The 14,007-nt window shown below is 39.3% G+C and overlaps 1 protein-coding gene across 15 annotated transcripts in view; it reads right to left on the bottom strand.

Moving 5' to 3' along the window:
• Nucleotides 1–14,007, bottom strand: part of CFAP54 (cilia and flagella associated protein 54) — a 372,233-nt gene that overhangs the window by 78,934 nt on the left and 279,292 nt on the right. For 14 of the 15 annotated variants that reach the window (XR_011380202.1, XR_007919544.2, XR_007919541.2 and 11 more), the window contains 2 exons: nucleotides 11,160–11,333; nucleotides 8,833–9,056 (listed from right to left, as the gene is read on the bottom strand). Coding sequence is in view for 11 of the 15 variants with exons in the window: in XM_051845787.2 (XP_051701747.2) it covers nucleotides 8,833–9,056; nucleotides 11,160–11,333 (398 nt within the window). In the remaining 4 variants the exon portion in view is untranslated. The remainder of the gene's footprint in view (nucleotides 1–8,832; nucleotides 9,057–11,159; nucleotides 11,334–14,007) is intronic. The other variant, XM_051845793.2, reaches the window with a different exon arrangement.

Genomic DNA, 14,007 nt, shown 5'->3' with positions numbered 1-14,007 from the left:
GATAAAAAATATCTTAAATCTAGAAAGGCTCTTCTTTGACGGAGTGGAAACTACTTTCTAAACTTAACCTCTTGCTATTCCCAAGATGGCATCCCAGCGTCTGGGAAACTGATGCTCTATTGTACTCTTTTTGATATCTAAGATATCTCAAGGTTTTGTGGGGGAAAGCCTGAGGCTCACAGAGGGCCTGTCAATGGCCAGAAAGAAACGCTTGGTTTTCCTATAAAGCTTTGTGTCTCCCATTATTTCTGAGCCTATTCAATATATAATGTAAGACTGTGAATGCAAGTCTTCCAAATAAAAAGGAAATAAAGACACTGACCTTTCAAGTTGTCTACTGATAAAAAAAAATGCTTTGACTGAAAGATAGCATTAAATGTGAAAACTTCTCAAAAATGTCTAAAGACTATCATAAAAGGACATGATAGCCAGAATCCTCAGTTATTAACACTATGATAATAAACTCATGATCAAAATATATAACAAGCAAGATTATTGAAGTTAAATAATCATTTAAAAGTGCTTAATTAAGAGCCATTTCATGTCAGACAATTTACAAAATAATCAGGTAAATAATTGATTCCAAAAATAGTCTCACATTTTTTTCATATCTGGGTCACTTTCAGAGGCCTTGACAAATATGGTAGCAAAGGATTTATATTTAGTAACTAGCTAAGGGTAGGGAAAAAAACTCAAATGCATTTAATTTCGTTTTGTGTGTGTGTGTGTGTGTGTGTGTGTGTGTGTTTTGACAGGCAGAGTGCACAGTGAGATAGAGAGACAGAGAGAAAGGTTTTCCTTTGCCGTTGGTTCACCCTCCAATGGCCGCCGTGGCCGGCGCGCTGTGGCCAGCGCACCGCGCTGATCTGATGGCAGGAGCCAGGTACTTATCCTGGTCTCCCACGGGGTGCAGGGCCCAAGTACTTGGGCCATCCTCCACTGTACTCCCTGGCCACAGCAGAGAGCTGGCCTGGAAGAGGGGCAACCAGGACAGAATCCGGCGCCCCGACCGGGACTAGAACCCGGTGTGCCAGCGCCGCAAGGCGGAGGATTAGCCTAGTGAGCCACGGCGCCGGCCCAAATGCATTTAATTTCAATATAAGCAGTGTATATTAGCACTGTAGTCTAATAATGCTACAGTGTAACAGAAGTGATAATCAAAATAGGCATTTAATTTTCCATTCTATTTATTTTTTAAAGTTTTGTTTATTTATTTGAAATGCAGTGTAAGAGAGAGAGAGAGGAAGAGGGAGACTAAGATGTAGTGGGAGACCAGGAAGCAGAATAGAGTGTGAAAGAGTTCTTCCATCTATTGGTTCACTCCCCAAATGGCTGCAACAAACACAGCTGGTCCAAGCCAAAGCCGGGAACCAAGAATTCCATCCAGGTCTCCTATGTTGGTGGTGGGAACTCAAGTACTTGGGCCACCATTTGCTGCCATTCACATGTATTAGCAGGAAGCTGGTGAGGCATGAAGGTGGGACTCCATCCCATGCACTGAGATATGGGATGTGCATTACCATGCCACTATGCCACGGCAGCTGCTCCTCCCATTGTCTTTAAAATACTATGATAATCCAGTTACTAATGGATTAACTGCATGTGCTTATTGATGTGATGTATACATTGAGTACGTTCAATACATTTTCCGTACTCTGAAAGGTGCTCTCTGTACAAGGAGAACCCTAGTTTGCCACAGTCCTATGAGCATCATAGCACTTTGCCCTAGTCAGATATTTGACCTCACTAGACTGTCACAGCCACACAATCTAAGCAGCAATAACTCACTGTGCAGAATTTTAATCATCTCCTTTTTTGGAATTTTTAATGTAATTTGTTTTGCACCTTTGTTTTTCCATCACAAAGCTTCAACAGACTTGATGGCATGCACATGCACACAACTGATGAGCATAAACACAGAGCAATGGTGGTGCTGGAAAGGCATCTCCTTCATTGTGGGGGAAAAGCAGGTTTAACTATCAAATTACGGAAAGAGTTTGATTGAAATAGCCTCCTGAGTGATTAAAGGCTCAAAAATGTTATTATAAAAATCAGCCAAGCTTGGAATTTATATTGAAAAATCCAAAAGACTTTATGCTCGTTAGCTGTCTACCCCAGTGAAACGAACACATGATTAGGTGGCTTGCACCTGTCAGGCAAGCGACAGTGATCTCCAGAGCTGATTATCCTGGGAGAGTGTTTCACTAATTATATCAAAAAAGAGCAAACAGGGTGAAACAACTCTGATAACACTGTGCCATTAGAAATGTCACATGTGTTTACAATGTATTCGAAGTTGTACCTTTGGAGTATCATTCTTAGGAACTGGCAAATGATAGGCTGTCCTTAATATGAAAATACTCTAGCAGAGATCCTCTCAGAATAGTATTTAAGAACTCACTTACATAAGGGTATTTCAAATGTTTGTGGAAAATACAGAATTTGAAGATAAGTTTATTTTGGTGTAAAAATATAAAATTCATGCATAGTTGTTTTATAATATGCATTTTCCATGACATTTTTGAAGACTCTTCATGTTAGTTTCCAAAGTCTTATACTTTGGAAATACATTAGAACTATTGCAATAACTAATGTAATACATTAGAACTATTATTCTCAGCTTTTGCATGCACTGCTGCCTACTCCAAAACAGCAGAGGTATCAGGAACTCACATGGCAATGATCCCCAAAGGGCGGGAGTCTCAGTCATCAGTGAGGGAGAATAAGAAACTTGTGCTGGACATTAACAACTTCAGAACACTCTTACGGTTTCTCTCCACATGGAGGGGCAGACATGTTAACACTCATCTATCTACCTCCTCACTCACTCTTCTCCCTGGATTCAGTACATAGTTCTGCTCTTTCTTCTTGGGTACAAACTGTTTGCAAGTAATGGACATTCTCTGCTTCTTTATGGGACAGTTGAAAGAAATTGTCATGACTCAGTAATATAAGGTTGAATTGATCAACCTGTCTTCCTGAGAATTCATAACACACTATGGAAAATCATTCAGCAGGAGATATAAACCACATCCTTCAGTATCAACTTTATGTCTCCTAAAGGTGGTATTTTTCAGTCCCAGTCTTTCTTAGTCTCTTCTTTTATTTCTCAATTTAGAATTATCTAAATCTTAGCAGGGAATGGGGTGCTGAGTATCCATCATGTTACTATACCACAGTATCCGGGAAGGAAGCAAAAGTCATTTGGAGAGTCTTCCTGTGTTATTATCCTTTTAAGCCTTAATTTTTAAAAAAATAAAAGTTGTATATATTTATAGGGTACTCTGTGATATTTCATTACATGTATATATTGCACAATGTCCAATCAGGATATATATATATATTTATCAAGAATTTAATATTCCCTTATATTGCAAACATCCAAAAATCCTATCTTCATTTTTTTTAAAAAATATAGTACATTAACATATATCTTAACCTACTGCAAACAGAATTCCAAAACCTCTTACCCTTGTTTAGCTTTAAGCTAGTACCTGTCAGTCAACTTTTCCCATTCTTCCTTCCCCACTTCCATTCCCAGCCTCTTTTAACTACCATATAAGTGACATCATGTTATAATTGTCTTTCTGTGTGTGACTTGTTTCATATAACATAATAATTTCCATACCATCTGTATTGTTGCAAATGACAAGACTTCATCCATTTTATGACTGAGTAGTATTCCATTGTAATAGATACCACATTTTCTTTGTTCACTCATCAGTTGATATACACTTAGGTTTTTTCCATTCCCTGGCTATCATGAATAGTGCTGCAGTAGCTATAGGAGTGCAGATGTCTCTTCAACAGACGGATGTCATTTCCCATGTATATATACCCAGGAATGGAGTCGCTGGATCATACTGTAATTCCAGTTCTAGTTTTGTTGAGGAACTTCCAAACTGTTTCTCAGAACAATGTGTAAGGGTTTCCTTTTCTTGACATTCTATCCAATACTTGCTATCTTTTTTTCTTTTTGATGATATTCAATCTTGCTGGAATGAGTTGATATCTCGTTGTGATTTTGATTTGCATTTGCCTGATGATTAGTATGTTGATTATTTTTCACGTATTTTTAAGCCATTTTTATGTCTTCCCTGGGGAAATATTTGTTTAGATCTACTGCCCACTTAAAATTGAATTGCTTATTTTGCTATTGAGACATCTGAGTTCTCTATATCTTTTGAATATTAACCCACTGTCAGAAGCATAACTTGTAAGTGTTTTCTCCCATTCTAGAGATTGTGTTTGCACTCTTGATTATCTCCTTTGTTATGCCTCTCAGGTAGTTCTAGTACATTACCACAGGGCAACTCCACAATCCTGAAAATCATTTTTTGCTGAATTCTTTTTGTAAAAATGTTCTTTTTGTTTTCAAGATTTATTTATTCACTCATTCAAAAGCCAGATTGAGAGTGAGACTGAGAGGGAGGAAAGGAGAGAAGGAAGGAAGGAAGCAGGGGGAAGAGAAGGATCTTCCATCGACTGGTTTACTTTCCAAATGACTGCAACAGCCAGTGACGGCAGGGCCAAAGACAGGAGTCAGGAACTTCATCTCAGTCTCCCACATGGGTGATAGGGACCCAAGTACTTGGGCCATCATCTGCTCCTTTTCTAAGCACATTAGGAAGAAGTTGGATCAGAAGCAGAATAGCCAGGACTTGAATCAGAAGAGTGATATGGAATCCCAACATTGCACGAGGCTGCTTAACACACTGTGCCACAATACTGGCTTCTAAATGAATTGCTTTTTTTTTTCTTTTTTTTTCCTTTTTTTTTAACTTTTATTTAATGAATATAAATTTCCAAAGTACGATTTATGGATTACAATGGCTTCCCCCCCATACCGTCCCTCCCACCCACAACCCTCTCCTTTCCCACTCCCTCTCCCTTTCCATTCACATCAAGATTCATTTTCGATTATCTTAATATACAGAAGATCAGCTTAGTATACATTAAGTAAGGATTTCAACAGTTTGCTCCCACACAGAAACGTAAAGTGAAAAATAATAGATGATTTTTTTAAAATGATGATGAAATCAGATCAGACCTATTGTCATGTTTAATCCCAGTGAGAGTCAAGTTGGGAGTTGATAATTTCTTTTTTTTTTTTTTTTTTTTTTACAGAGGATCAGTTTAGTATGCATTAAGTAAAGATTTCAACAGTTTGCACCCCCATAGAAACACAAAGTGAAATATACTGTTTGAGTACTCGTTATAGCATTAAATCTCAATGCACAGCACATTAAGGACAGAGATCCTACCTGAGGAGTAAGTGCACAGTGACTCCTGTTGTTGACTTTACCAATTGACACTCCTGTCTATGGCATCAGTAATCTCCCTATGCTCCAGTCATGAGTTCCCAAGGCTATGGAAGCCCTCTGAGTTCTCCGATTCTTATCTTGTTTAGACAAGGTCATAGTCAAAGTGGAGGTTCTCTCCTCCCTTCAGAGAAAGGTACCTCCTTCTTTGAAGACCTGTTCTTTCCACTGAGATCTCACTCACAGAGATCTTTTGCCAGAGTGTCTTGGCTTTCCATGCCTGAAATACTCTTAAATGAATTGCTTTTAATTATTAAAAGTTTGATTATGTGTTTCATTTTAAAATTTTATTTTTTAGAAGGAAAGAATGACACAGAAAGAGTGACACACGCAGAGAGAAATCTGCCAACTTTTGGTTCATTTCCAAAATGCCTTCCTCAATTGCGACTGGGCCAGAACAAAGCCAAGAGCTGCATCTGGAAGGCAGGAACCCAAGTACTTGGGCCATCATCCACTGCCTCCTGTGCACATTATCAGGAAGCTGGATTGGAAGCAGAGTCGGGACTCGACCCCAGGCACTCCAAGATAGGATGTGGGCATCCAAAGCAGCAACTTGAGCCACCGCACCACAAACTCCCACTCCTAACTGAATTGTTTAAAATTCCCTAATGAGTTTTTCCATTACTGTTTTAAACTCAATTCATTATCATCTGACTTTCATGAGTGGACAGCAGAATTATTCAAAAGACTGCCACCTTTTTATGATTTATTAATATCTACCCAAAACATAGAGTTATAATATTCTAGCAGGATAAGATGAGCAAGGGTTCTGATAGTGGAAAAAGTCACATTTTCAGGTCACTTCTCTGGGATAGCTGGCAACAGAAACAGACATGTTAGCATGGGAACGTGTGTAATCATAAAAATTAAAAAGACAGATGGTGAAATCCAAAGTTGAGATAATTCAACATGGGCGAGTGTTTTCTAGTTTTGAAAGAATTCTGTGCATTGCTTGTACTGGAAGCTCACAATATGCTATGTCCACTTGAGTTTTCTATTAGAATCTTAAACTCTGTATCTACAAAGCAGAACATAAGCATCCTCCACAAACGTGCTAATTGTCCTACCAGCCCGTTCCTGCTAATGGTGTCACTATGCTCTATGCTCAAACAAGTTCTAGAAGGTGGAACAGGTTCCTGTCATTCCCTCTTCTCTATCTTCCATCTCCAAATGATCCACAAATTGTTTTGCTACTGTTTTCATTTTACTTAAGCAGTATATTTTACACCCATCTCTTCTTTCCCATTCTTTTTTTAAAAATTATTTATTTGAAATTCAGAGTTATACAGAGAGAGGAAAGGCAGATTGAGAGAGAGAGAGAGCAAGAGCGAGAGCGAGAGCGAGAGCGAGAGAGAGGTCTTCTCAATTGGTCACAATGGCCAGAGCTGTGCCAATCCAAAGCCAGGAGCCAGGAGCTTCTTCTGGGTCTCCCATATGGGTGCAGGGCCCCAAGGACTGCGGCCATCTTTTTACTGCTTTCCCAGGCCACAGCAGAGAGCTGGATCGGAAGAGGAGCAGCCAGGACTAGAACTGGTGCCCATATGGGATGCTGGTGCTTCAGGCCAGGGCATTAACCCTCTGCACCACAGTGCTGGCCTCACCTTCCCATTCTTAGAGGGCCAAGCTTCACTACTTCATCATCTCATGCTTGGAATGGTCCTTTCTGTCTCTCATTTGACAGTCAATCCTATATTCTAACAAACAAACTAATATATTTTAATATTCTCTTTCTTCTTTTAAAGGCAGTGTGTGTGGGGGGGTGAGGGGAGAGAGACAGAGACAGAGAAAGAGTGAGAGATCTTTCATCTCTTGATTCACTCCCTAAATGGCTGCAACAGCAACAGTCAATGCTAGGCCAGGCTGAAGCCAGGAGCAAGGAGCCAGGAACTTTATCTAGATCTCCCATGTTGGTGGCAGGAACTCAAGTTCTTAAGCTATCATCTGCTGTTTTGCCCAGATAACATTATGAAGGGAGTTGGTTTGGAAAAGAAGCAGGTGGAACCCAAACCAGCACTATGATTTGGGATGCTGGCAATGCAAATGGTGACTTAACCCACTGTGCCATAACACTCAACCTCATTTTTTATATTCATTCTGCTATTAACTCTGCTATTTTCAATCAAAAAGCATCTGTGAAATAAAGCAACTTTCATTTGTTCTAATCCTAGCACTATTTCTCATCTATCCCACCAAAACTATGTACAGAGACTATGCCTCATCAATGCTCTTTCTTCATCAAGAAAGACTCTGTGGCATATCACATATCATAGATGTTCAATGTATTTTTGTTGAATGCCTCATTTCACATATATATGTATATGTATATATATATACACACATATATATACATGTGTATATATATACATATATATATACACATATACATATATATATATATACACATATATATATATACACATATACATGTGTATATATATGTGTGTGTGTGTATATATATATATATATATATATATATATTACTGTTTCTTAATAAAACCCTTTACTTTTTTCAGTATCTTTCAACTCATCCATTTTGGTAATTTATTCAAACACTAGTATTATTCTAGTCCCTAATAGCTTTAATTTTAAAAAAAAACTTGGTTTATATTTCTCTTTTTAGCTTCTTCAATGTATACTTTAGAAGAAGTTTTGAGGGCTGGTGCTGTGGCACAGTGGGTAAAACTGCTGCCTGCAGTGCCAGCATTCCATCTGGGCACCAGTTCAAGTTCTGGCTGCTTCGATTCTGATCCAGCTCCTTGCTAGTATGGCTGGGAAGCTAGTGGAAGATGGTCCAAGTTCTTGGTGTCCTGCACCCACGTGGGAGACCCAGAAGAAGCTCTAGGCTCCTGGCTTGGAACCAGCTCAGCTCCAGCCAATACAGTTGTTTAGGGGAGTGAACCAATGGATGGAAGACTTTCCTCTCTTTCTCTTTCTCTCTCTCTCTCTCTGTAACTCTGCCTTTCAAATAAATAAATAAATCTTTAAAAAGTTTTCATGTTTCCTCAATATTTACCTTAAACGAAGTATTCATATTACATATTTTGAGAATATCCATCCAATTTAATAATTCTTTTCCAAAGAAAAAGTCTTCAAACTATTAATTTATTTGAAAACGTTGCCTCTACGACTTATTAACACCCACAATTACAAAAAAATACACACAATGAATAGGTTTTATCATGCATTTAAAACAGGGTATGGAAACTGGGCAGGATTTAGAAACTCACAGTCTAGTTTTCTTTGAAATTTGTGTAACTTCTTGGCAACATTGATGCCTCAGAGATGCTGTTTCATGCAGGAGTATAATAAATCCTAAGAAATTCTTGAACATATATGAGGACAAGACAGAACATTTACTGCATTAAAAATGATGGATGAGTACTAAACCAAACATGAAACAAAAAGTGCCTTCCTCCAAACTCTGGGGGAACCAGAAAACTTTGTTCTGGAGTAGATGTTGAGATGCTTCTAACAAGTTTTGCAGGAAATACACAACGTTGTAAAACCTTACCTTGGTTGTTGATTCATATAAGACTTTTTCTAAAGAAGGTGGATTTTCAAATCCTTGAAGAAGCTCTTTTGGAAATTCATCAATACAAGAAGAAGAATACAAATGTAGGAATTTTTTAAGAAAACAATGCATTTCTTTTTGGCGTAAAATCAATTCAGAGTTGAAAAGAGAGGTGAGAAGTGTATCATCCGGCAAAGAAATTCCAGATACTGGCGTTGCAGATGCTTAGGGAAGGAAAATACCTTAATTGAGGCTCATATTAGAAAAAGAGTGTTCTCAATATTGTTCAGATTTGCTCACTAACTACTACCTCCATATATCCCCACTCCCACCCAGGGCTTCTCACTCACTTTCCCTCATTTTTAGAGCTTACACACTAGTGGAATTCCTTCTTCTCCAAGAAGAAAAGAAAACTTCAGAGGTACATGGTGATGTGGCTTCAGATTTTAAGTATTAAGAGTGATGCCACATGTTCTATCTACCTGTCTTGTGTGTGGCTCCCCTCAAGAAAGACCTTAAATCAAAAATTTGGGAGCAAGTGGTTTGTTTGGAAAGTTACTTCAAGGTGCACAGATGAGGGTTTGTAACAGGGAAAATCAAAGGCAGCCACTAAAGGTCAGTAAATGGATGGGCTAGAGCTATGGCCACAGAGCTCAGTTCCACTGGGAACCTTCTGAAAAGGTAGAATTGTAGAATTGTCTCTCAGGGAGTCTGAGAAGCTGGAATGTTTATCTATCAGTTCTCTACCTCTTACCTGAAAGTTGCCTGTGGGAGTAGGTGATTCCTGGCACTTCTGGGCTGGCCCACCTGCAGGTTGGGCAAGCTCCCTTCAATAATTGCAAACAAAGCCCAGAGCCGGGGGGGGGGGGGGGGCAGCAAAATGTGAGTACCTGATTTGGGAAGTGGGAGTCGGGTCATTCAGTGTGGGGAGCAACCCGGACTGGACTAAGTTACTGGAATTAAGACTTATTCTATGCATCTGCTCTCCCACAATATGGCGCTGGGAGAGGAGAAAACAGCTTCTACGCAGCTGCCTCTTGCCAACTTGAGTGATGACCTCCAGGAGCTGATCCTGCTCCTGATTGGAGGAGAGCAGCGTACTCGGCGTGTGGGTAGCAGAGTTGGGATTGGCGGAGGAGGACTATAAAGGAGGAGAGAGACGGCATGCACCAGGAACATCTAAGGGGAACATCTGAAGGAACACCTGTGCAGCCCCCGAGAGAGCTGGCCGGCGGTGTGCCGCTCCCCTGCGGAAGTGGGGAAAGTGGCTAGGGGGAACCGCCCTTCCACGGAGGTGGAAGGGACAGTAGCCAACCCAGGAAGAACCAGCAGCAAACCCGGGGAGGGCCGAGCAGACAAAAGAACAGCGCAGGGTCCTGTGTCGTTCCTCCACGAAGACGGGGAGCGACATAATGGTGCCGTGACTCGGATATGAAGCCTAGGCAGGGTTTAGTGTCGTTCCTCCACGAAGAGGGGGAGCGACAATTCAGGAGGGGAGCTGAGTCGCTCTGGGCATCATCACAAAGCTGGCTGCACTGGCTCATGTCCACCTGCTTCCCTTCTTAATTACTTTTTGTTCTAGCCCCCATCACAATGTATCTTTTATCCCTGACACCTTTCTGAGTGCACTTACTAATCCCATTGCTAACTCCTCATAACTGCTTAGATTTCTGTGACTCAACCTGTTTGCCTTGCGGCTTTCCCTTTCACTGGACCCTGACCTGGGCCAAACTCCCTTCTCTGTTTACACAGGTAAGTACAGCTGGATAACCAACTGCATGGGCACAGATCACAATACTTACACAATGGCAAAAAATCAGAAGAGCAACTAATGTGAAAAAGATTTTACTGATTTTGTGGATATTCTTGACAGCACCAAGTATTAAAAGGATAAACAAGAACTCCAAGGATTTGAGTATCCCATCGGAAGTCATGCATTTCTTTTACATACTAGATACTGAAACACTCACAGAAGCACACTCTTGCCCATTTTATGAATTGTCTCATTGGGATCTTCACTGGTTCTTAACTGTTTTGAGCCATGGACCACTTTGGCAGTCTTGGGAAGCCTCAGGGTGCTTCCTTATCATAAAGTTCTTAAATATATGACATAAAATGTGTAGAATTTCTAAGAAGACTACTTACATGGAAATACCATTCTACTCAAAGGTCTTTGTATCCCAGATTAAAAATCATTGGAATTTTCAACCTCTGATCAGAGTTTACCACAAAAAAGGTATCAAGAGTATTTTGTAATTTTAAATAAGAAATATAAGTTAAATATGAACTGTAAAGCAAATCTCTTTCTTAATACATTCAAAACCTACCTAACAGTTTGCTCATATTATTAATTCTTTGAAGATGAATATAGTAGCGCAGTAGAAGGACCCATGTAATATCCACTTTGGTTTGTGCCTTTACTCTAGGATCTGTGTTGTCACACATGTCATCATTTTGATACAAAAGGAAATAGCAAGTCTGGAAAACAACTTGGTAGTTATCTGAAAGTCAAAAAGATTTTTTTTAAATAAAATGTTCTACTCTCCCTGAAAAACAATCATATGTAGAAAAAAAATCACTCCTCATGAAGGAAAGACGGACCTATAAGAACATATTTCATTAAAAATATTTTTGTATCACAGGCACCAAATAAAAAATTAGAAGACAAATTATAGACTGAGAAGAGATATTTAGGACATGTATGAGTTATTCTTCTCTAATACTTAAAAACCCTTTGCACTAATAAATATGAAAAAGTCAAGTAACCCAGTTTCACCAGTTAATAGAAAAAGTGAGAAAAGAATTTCAAGAGGCAATTCACAGAACAATAAACCTAACTAACCAAAAATTTTAGCATCATCAAAGAAATGAAATTAAAATGAAGTACCATTTCTTATCCCTCATGAATTGACAAGTACTAAAATTTGAAAATAATAAACATCAATAATAGTAAGAAGAAACTGAATTTTCATACACCATGTGTGAGAACAACTTTTTAGGAACACAATTTGGCAGGATCTAATAAAACTAAAAACACAAATTCACATATATGTGCTCTAAGAATCTTCCATAAAGATGCTCAAGGCAATATCATTTATATTTAAAAAGTGTAAACTATGAATCTGATATCATTTAAAATGAATGAATTAATCTATAAGGGATAAAATATAATGTACAGTCCCAGTTCAAATCCTGGCAATAACATTAACTACTGTGTAACCTTGAATCTCTCTGTGCTTCGATGCTCTTTGGGCTTTGGATTTTGTGAGGCTTAATTTTCTCTTCTTTAAAATGGACATGATAAGGGTGCTTATGTATAGATCTTGAAAGTATACAACGGGTTAACAAGGAGATTATAGATGATATACTGAATATGAAACCATTTATGTAAATTTGTAAGCACTCACTCAAAACAATTCTTTGTCTCATTTATATATATAAACACATAACATTAGATTAGAGTGATATTTAGTAGTATTTGTCTCTGGGAATGAAAAAGGGAGATGAGGCTGGCGCCGGGGCTCACTAAGCTAATCCTCCACCTGTGGTGCCAGCACCCTGGGTTCTAGTCCTGGTTGGGGCGCCGGATTATGTCCCAGTTGCTGCTCTTCCAGTCCAGCTCTCTGCTGTGGCTTGGGAAGGCAGGGGAGGATGGCCCAAGTGCTTGTGCCCTGCACCCCATGGGAGACCAGGAGAAACACCTGCTCCTGGCTTTGGATTGGCTCAGTGCACCTGCCACAGCGTGCCGGCCATAGCAGCCATTTTGAGGGATGAACCAACAGAAAAGGAAGACCCATCTCTCTGTCTCTCTCTCTCTCTCTCTCTGTCTAACTCTGCCTGTCAAAAAAAAAAAAAAAAGAAAAAGAAAGAAAGAAAAAGGGAGATGAATGAGATCTTCTATGGTTAATTGAAGACAGGCCTTGCATGTTTTTATAACTACTGGAATATCTTAATAAAATTTATTACCTGTTAAAATGAATAAAAATTAAAATTTTACATCTAGGAATCAGGTTAAATATTCTCATTATCTGTAGTTTGGGTGAATTATTTATGTGAATAATCCATAGCTAATGACAGCTTTTGTCTTCTTTCCCATTCCTTATACTCTTTATTTCTTATTTACCTTCTTTATATTATTGTGCAAGGTAGAACTTCTTGAATTCAAATGGTGATAACATTCTTACTCCTGCTTTTAAAGGGAATAGTTTTTTTTAAAAAAAAGATTTATTTATTTGAAAGGTAGAGTTACAGAGGCAAAGAGAGAGAGAGAGCGAGAGAGAGAGGTCTTCCATCTGCTGGTTCACTCACTCCCCAAATGGCCGCAACGGTTGGAACTAAGCTGGATGTGAAGCCAGGAGCTTGGAGCTTGTTCTGGGTCTCCCAGGTGGGTGAAGGGACCCAAGGACTTGGGCCATCTTGTACTGCTTTCCCAGGGCATAGCAGAGAGCTGAATGGGGAGTGGGGCACCCAGGTATTAAGCCAGCATCCATATGGGCTGCTGGCCCTGCAAGTGGTGGCTTTACAACTATACAACAACACCGGCCCCAAGGGATAGTTTTGAAGCATTTGAATATCACGTATAAGTGAATTAAGGCCCCCCCAATTTGTAAATTTTTCAAATTAAGAAAATTCTTCTTATTTCTAGTTTTAGAAACTTGAATGGTTATTGAACTTTACTGAATTTTTCTGCACCTAATTGAGATCATTATTATTTTGCTTTGTAAATTTGTGAATGTAGTGATTTAACTTAATAGATTTCCTAATGTTGAATTATATCTGCATTTCCAATTTGCCATGACATATCTTTTAATATGCTGCTTATATTATCAAAGCCACACATTTCTATCATCAAATTAAAATCCCAACCCCACCCAGAGGCAAGTGTTATTGACTATTCATACTTTAGTTCATCTACTGATAAGTTCTATTCCTTAAAATAATTTCCTTATAGCATTCCTCTTAAATTATCAGTTTTAGAAAATATATCTACTGGGGCTGGCACTGTGGCACAGTAGGTTAATCCTCTGCCTTTGGCGCCGGCATCCCATATGGGTGCTGGTTCTAGTCCAGGCTGCTCCTCTTCCAATCCAGCTCTCTTCTATGGCTTAGGAAAGCAGTAGAAGATGGCCCAAGTCCTTGGGCCCCTGTACCCACCATGTGGGAGACTGGAGGAAG

Source organism: Oryctolagus cuniculus, chromosome 11 (assembly GCF_964237555.1).
Source record: "Oryctolagus cuniculus chromosome 11, mOryCun1.1, whole genome shotgun sequence".
Taxonomy (NCBI): domain Eukaryota; kingdom Metazoa; phylum Chordata; class Mammalia; order Lagomorpha; family Leporidae; genus Oryctolagus; species Oryctolagus cuniculus.
The sequence above is the reverse complement of the archived record's forward strand: the minus strand, read 5'-3'. Positions and strand labels throughout refer to the sequence as shown.